Source organism: Cherax quadricarinatus, chromosome 16, assembly GCF_038502225.1.
Source record: "Cherax quadricarinatus isolate ZL_2023a chromosome 16, ASM3850222v1, whole genome shotgun sequence".
Lineage (NCBI taxonomy): Eukaryota > Metazoa > Arthropoda > Malacostraca > Decapoda > Parastacidae > Cherax > Cherax quadricarinatus.
The window spans coordinates 3868477-3875806 of NC_091307.1; the positions used below are offsets into that span (position 1 = coordinate 3868477).

The 7330-nt window shown below is 41.1% G+C and overlaps 1 protein-coding gene across 1 annotated transcript in view; it reads left to right on the plus strand.

The window, feature by feature from the left end:
* LOC128688793 (nephrin) overlaps positions 1-7330 on the plus strand; it is a gene marked incomplete at its 3' end in the record, with an annotated part of 745578 nt that overhangs the window by 631541 nt on the left and 106707 nt on the right. Inside the window, 2 exon segments of the mRNA XM_070085373.1 lie at positions 5963-6116; positions 7102-7230. Coding sequence (XP_069941474.1) covers positions 5963-6116; positions 7102-7230 — 283 coding nt within the window.

Sequence of the window (7330 nt, forward strand, 5' to 3'; positions counted from 1 at the left end):
TGTGAATGCTGCAAAGTCACTTAAGAGTTATTTAGTGTCCAAATTTTTTGCTTATTGTTGTCAAAACGCTTAATTAATAAAGTTGACGGTTTATGAATGTTTAAGCATTGTGGAGAGCGTTCTTGGTCATCATTGGTTTCGTTAAGAGAGTTGGAAAGTTATTTAGGATGAGATTATCTGGATGTCTCGAGAGAGGCTGACACTTTAATGACTGTGTAACTACTCTGGTCGTAATCTTCATCAACCGTAGGAGTGTACCACAAGTCACATTCTCCGTGGCAGGTGGGATAGGGGTGAAATTGTGTGCTTATAACCCTTCCCTTTTCTTCCCTATTCCCTCCTTTCCCTTACCTGTAAGTTACCTTCGGTGTATTAAGGAAATCACTGCCCCCGCGACCCTGTTCCAGGCTAGGCCCCTTGGTTGATAGCCAGATCTTTAAGGCCTCTGACGTCAGCCGCACGCAGCCCAGTGTAGGCACCACAGTCTGGCTGATCAGGAACTGGCCTGAGGCACTTATAAAGTTCCATCGGAAAGATAGGGATCTGCTTGTAATACCCCTTCACGGAGAGAGAGAGAGAGAGAGAGAGAGAGAGAGAGAGAGAGAGAGAGAGAGAGAAAGTAGTGTAGAGAGTAGTGTAGTTCTCAATGGAACGAAATCAGCAAGACATCCTATTGGGGCAAGTGTTCCACAAGGAAGCGTGCTGGGACCATTGTTATGGAATGTCTACTTCAACGACCTTCTTCATCTCATCCCAGAATCACGTGCATATGCAGACGACTGTACACTGACATTCACTTATCCAAGAGAAGAAATGCCAGCTGCTCTAAGCTACATCAATCACCAGCTGAGAGCTATATCAGCTTGGGGAAATAGATGGCAAGTAACATTTGCACCTGAGAAAACGCAAATGATGATCGTCTCTAGGCACCATGATGGTAATGCTGGTGCAGTAGTAAGGATGAATGGGAGAGTGTTGGCACTGGAGAAGAAGTTGATATCCTTGGGATGAAATTTGACTCCAAACTAACCGTGAAGAACCATGTTGTAAGTCTTGCAAACAAGGCAGCCAGGAAGCTTACAGCACTTCGCCGTATCTCGCATCTACTTGACAGTAGGGGTTGCAAGATTCTGTACGAGGCACAAGTACGCTCACACCTTGAGTATGCTCCACTTTCTTGGTTTGCCTGCCTCCCCCCCTCTGATCTGCGACTGCTTGACAGAGTAGAGAACAGAGCAAGACGTCTCATCTCTCGCCTGGACCCATCCTGGATAGATCTGTCATTTCAGCAGAGCCTTCAACATAGGGATGTGGGTGGCCTTACTGTTATGTACAAGGCCAATATTGTCAAAGTACCACACTTGGATCCACTTCGAGGACAGCGTGAAACAAGCTTTTATGCCACAAGACGGGCAGAAAGCAGCAACTTCACTGTGGCTGTACCCTTCTCCAGAACATCACTCCATCTGAGATCATATATACCCAGGATGACTCGAGTCTGGAACACATTCGTACAGCATAATGATGTCAACGAGATAGTCAGTTGATCAAATGAAAATGTTGGCCCACAGATGGCTCCAACTTCATCCTGTTCCCTACTTGTATGTCTCATAACAATAAAAATGCTTTCAAATGAGCTGATGTAGGTAGCAGCTCTTAGCTTGTCAATAAAGTTAGGAATCCTTAACCTGTAAATAGCTTGTCAATAAAGCTAGGGATCCTTAACCTGTCAAACCCTGTGTAAAAAAAGAAGAGAGAATGTATGTATGTGTGAGAGTGAGTAAATTTTCATTTAAATAGTGTACCACTTCATTTGAAATTACGTATATTAAAAAAATTCTGAGTTTTGTTACATCATAATACAGAATTAGAATTATGCAATAACTCCTAAATCCCATTATCATATCTGAAGTGAGAGGAAATATTTTTAGTGGTGGAAACCCACTGTTTTTTCAGGAGAAATGAAGCCATTGTATTAGTTAATATCCTAACGACATTACGAGCAACTGTTGTTACTGTGTATCAACATGTACCACACATGTTTGTTCATTGTATTTACTTTCTAATATTCATCTTTGAACAGATAATTGAAAAGATCTGCTATCAAGGCAAAAATATCCTGGTTCCATCCTGGGACTGGCGTAAAGAAAACAATTGACTATGATTTCTTGCATCTATTGCCTATGTTCACGTAGCAGTAAATAGATGCTTAGACATTAGGCGATTGTAGGTCGCATCCTGTGGAGGTTAGCGGTGTACCTTGTAGGGCTGGGCTTTGAAACGAGTTGTACTGTAAGTTCTTAGCCTTTTCATTTAAAGATGGAAGAAAAATATTTCGTTAATTGATTTTGTTAGTAATAGATTATGGGGCAGTGACGGTAGCTCATGTTTCCAAACTATTGAAAATTCCGTCAGAAAATCTGGAAATCTTAAATATTTATTTCGAGTAAATATGTATATACCCAAAATAGAACAGCAGTATTGCCATGTCAGTATGTTTACCAAATATCTGGCTATACTTTTCTGAAGAACATCTGAAGACTTCCACTGGATGAATGGTTTAGTATTGCAATTTTATCAACTTCAGAGACGGACCTTCGAGTTCTGGGCCCTTGACGTGTTTACTAGGATGTTCAGGGAGACGCCAAACTACTGGCTAACCTCTTACCTATAAATATGATAATTGTCCATAGCGCATGGCCATCTCTCTGGAATGTTAATTTTTACATGTATGCAAACAGCTTTTCTAGACTATTTGATCTTCAGTGCCCTAATCAGTACCCAGAGACGAATGGCAGTGCTAGACTGTGCCCAGTCTGGGATGGCTGGGATGATGAATACCTAGCCTCATGGCGAGATAATAAATGGCTAGTCCCATGATGTAATGATAAATGCCCAGTTCCATGGTGGAATGACGAATGCTCTGAAGCATAAAAAAAAAAATAGACGAAATCTGCTTTACGAAGTGTGTATATTATAGTTAAAATAATGAAACAAGGTTTGGAGAGCCAGGGTCATAAATTTTACTTCCTTCATGAAGTGTTAAATTCGTGTACATCATTTAACGCAGTGACTGGTAGAGGAAACTCTTCCTAGTCTGTTGAGCGCGGTCACGTCCTGATAGTCCTGATGTGGTAATACCCCATAACCTGACTGGCTATAAAACGATTCTGCAAAGACTTCGCTTCAGTGGCATGTACTCTCAGAGTCCATACAGTACCGTCAGTAAAAATGACTGGAGGAGGAGCCTGATCAGTCAGGCTGGGATGGGTGAACCTACGAGTCCAGGTGGTCCAACAGAAGTGTAGCAACAGGCTGGGTTGCGGGAGTGTAAAAAAAAATCCAAAAACATTCAGGGGTATAGCATATTTAGCTCTCATTTCGTTAGCTGTAGGGAAATACGTATAACGTACCATACCCCGGCCGGGATTGAACCCGCGGTCATAGTCTCAAAACTCCAGCCCGTCGTGTTAGCCACTAGACCAGCTAGCCACAATGAGATTCGTCCAGTGGCTAGTGGCTAACGCGACGGGCTGGAGTTTTGAGACTATGACCGCGGGTTCAATCCCGGCCGGGGTATGGTTTGTTTGCAATCGTGTCATTACGATTTCGTGAGTTACGTATAACGTGTTCGGTTCTCGTCCTCGTTAGCTGTAGGGATACATAACGTGTTTGGTTCCCATCTTCATTAGCTGTAAGGTTAACAACTCAACATTTCCCTTTGACCTGAGATTTATCGTACCTTTTCCTTGTCTTGAGGGAGAAACATGAGGGGGATGGGGGGTCGATCTTGCAGTAATTGGGGTACTCAATTAAAACTTTAGGCCTTTAATAGTTTAAGTGGTCTTCATTAACGATTTCTGTCTAGCAGAAAATTTGAGAGGATTATCTCTCTATGAAGAATTTTGAAAGTTCGTATAAGGAAAATTTCAATAATTGCTTGAGAGTAGTTGTGTGTTTAAGAAAAAAATCAGTCTGTTACCGAATTTTTATCTTTTTGACAGTACATTTTGCTTGATGTATTTTTATTTACACCAAAAAGTCTCTTGAGTTTGTTGGTGTAAATGGAGTGTCCAGCTCCCAGTTCACGTCCGTAATTTGTGCTTCGCGTTGCTCATGTCTGTATCAGAGCTCCGTGTTTGTTTGGTATATAATTTAGTGATCCGTGTTGTTCTGATAGAAATCAGTGGTCCGTGTTATGTTGGTCGTGAAGGTGTCTCGTCGTTCTGTTGATCGCCAAGACTTGTCGTTCGTCTATTGATCATGGTGTCCAGTCGTTCTGATGGTGGCCTCAGAAGGTTACTTGTTCCCATATTGGTCGTTAAGGTGTCTGGTCGTGCTCCTGTTGGTCGTGTAGGTGAAGTCTCTGCTCCTTATTGACATTCTTCCTCGCCCAGGCGCTCCTCCTTCATACCTTCGCTTGCAGGAAAATTTACTCACAACATTCCACCCCGTCTTTATTGTGTCCCCCAGGGCCAATGAAGACAAAATTTAAGCAAATTTTTTTCATTATACTGGAAATCGATGAATGCATCCAATTTTAAGAGCAATTACAAGTGTGGAACTTTTCTTATTTAAATATAGATGGCTTTGTAATACGTAGCGTAATTAGGAAGAAAATTATTTTCAAACGTAGGCTTTATTGTAGATATTTTGTATATTAAAATTATGGGTACAGGTTGTATAAATTATCGATACAAGTGAAAGATATTAGATTAGATTTTTTCACGGCGGATAGTTTGTTGTGCACCATATAGTCATCCCGTGTAAGATAGCGCAAGAACATATGGATATGCTAAATGTCTACGAACTAGGCCTCAAAAGAGGTTAATAGGAACACGTGTGGTTATTATCCCAAGTTTCGCCTACTGCAAGCCAATTTATGGTATTTACTTAAAATGTTTAGCATCTTACTTTCATTAATAAAATACCTTCTCATACCACATAGGTTGAATCATTAAATCGTAAAAAGACGATTGCAGACAAAGGGAATGGATGAGGTTCAGACCCAATACTATCTGTGATTTGTTCACACGAGCCTGGCCCATGGCCGGGCTCAGAGAGTAGATAAACTCTCGAAACTCTTCAAAGGTATAGGTTATAATGCTATTTGTATATTCGTCAAAAAATGGACAATCAAAAACTTAGTGTTCAAGAGTGACCAAAAGGCTGATAAGAAAGGTTCAATCATCTGTATGTATGCAAACTGCCAGAAATACTTGTAACCAAGCCTAAGTCTGGGTGGCAAGGTGCTCTGTAAATGTGTCCATCTACATTTATGTTATAGTAGAGAGTTATAGATTAACTCGGGCATCTGTCTGTATTCTTGCAACATTAATTCATTATTTACTTCTCCAGGGTTATATTATACTTTTTTCCTTCAAGATACTTTCTTTCGGTAACTTATTAACTTTATCATGAAGGAGTAATTCAGTGAATGTGTGTTGGAATCCATAAGAACTGAACATTAAGTCCCATTTTTATTTAACATCTAAACCCTGTTTTTTTAATGAGTATGTTATAAGTCATTATGTTTGTCAAGTGTGTTCTGGGATAAGGAGTCACTCAGTGTCATAAGTTAACTTTATTGCCATTAAGATGACAAGCAATTCAATTTGCCGTGTAGATACACTGTCCTTAATTATTATGCCTAACTCAACATATTTGCTGTGATTCTTAATAAAGTAAGACTCACACAAACAGTATGGGCAACTTTAATAGCAGATAGCTTCGCTTGGACACTGTTCAAATCTTTTTTGATAAAGTTTGAGCACGAACTTTAAAAAAAAAAAAAATATATATATAGTCTGCTGAAGGAAAACATCTGCTATTAAGGGTTTCCTCATTGTCTGTTTTAAAATGTTGCTAAGTATTTGATACAGCGATTCACCCCATCTCACCATACACCTACCCACCCATTTTACTACACACCTACGTCTCATGAGCACCCGTCTCCTGACAGATCACGGGTAGTCCCCGACAGCTGCGAGCGGGCACGCAGGCCATACTCACCTGCGAGGCAGGTTCCTCCAACCCTCCGGCTGTCATCACCTGGCTCCGTGACGGCTACCAGATGGCCGGCCGCATCCAGGAAACCTCCCTCACTCCCAACGGAGGTAAGCATGTGTCACACATGGTATATAATACCCACAAATGTATAAAATAACCATGTGCCACGTTAGTAATCCTGTTAATACGATTCGCTCGGCAGGACCTGTTGATGGTTACTGTAGCTTGGAATGATAGAATTTGTAACGAGAGTTTAGTTTTTTTTTTTTTAAGTAGTAGTTGCTTTTATTACACTTGGGACAAGGTCACAGAGCGTCACACATGGACAAGATCACACTTGGACCACAGTCACACTTGGGACATGGTCACACTTGGACATGGCGAGGCTACAGACAAACGTGGATCGTGAAGGCCTCCCAGAGTACTCTAACATATCTGCCTCTTAAATCATACACAAAATACATTGCCAAGATATACGGGCCAAGTTCATTGGCACTTCATATATATATATAACCATTTCGTCGCCAGATTAAAAATGATGAGCCCCTTTATACGTCGTGATTAGGATGATAGATGAGTGTAATTGACTTGATCTATTCTCTGCTGAGTTCAAGAAAGTTGAGGGAATTATGAGGCATGGTAGCTCAGGGGACGCAGTGTGAGCGTTAGTTATGTTTTTACCACTGGTGCTCAAAGATTTTAGGTAAACAATAAGAAAAAGAGAAGTGGGAATGAAAACACTACTAGGAAAGAATATTTGTGAATATAGCGTTTCGTCCAAGCTTAGGGTGAAAAGTTGTATTGAAAAGTTAAATTGTTGTGGAGTTACTGTGTAACTGCCCCATGTCATGTCATTTTCTCTCTCTCTCCTCTCTGAGCTCTTCTTTTACACAATGATTTTACAGGTTAGGTCTTTGTCTATCTTTTATCTCTCCCCTTTTTTCATTTTTCTATTTTTCTTTCTCTTTCTATTTCTCTCTTTCTCCCACCCCTTTGTTCACTCTACCGTTCGTTCTCTATTCCTCTCCTTCCACATCTTTCCTTTCCCTTCTTTGCCTTATACCACTAACACATCTCTGTCGCTCCCACCAGGCACGCGAGTCATCAACGTACTGACGCTCAACCTAACAGCTGCCGACGACGGGCTGACGTACACATGCCAGGCCTCCAACCCAGCGTTGGAGAAGAGCGTGCGTCAGTCCACCACACTCCGTGTAAACTGTATGTATTTCAGACCTTCCTTGTCTGAGTTTTTTTTTTTTTGTTTTGTTTTAGGGTGCCTCATGGCTCAGTCGGTAATTCCCTCATTTCCCATGCTAAG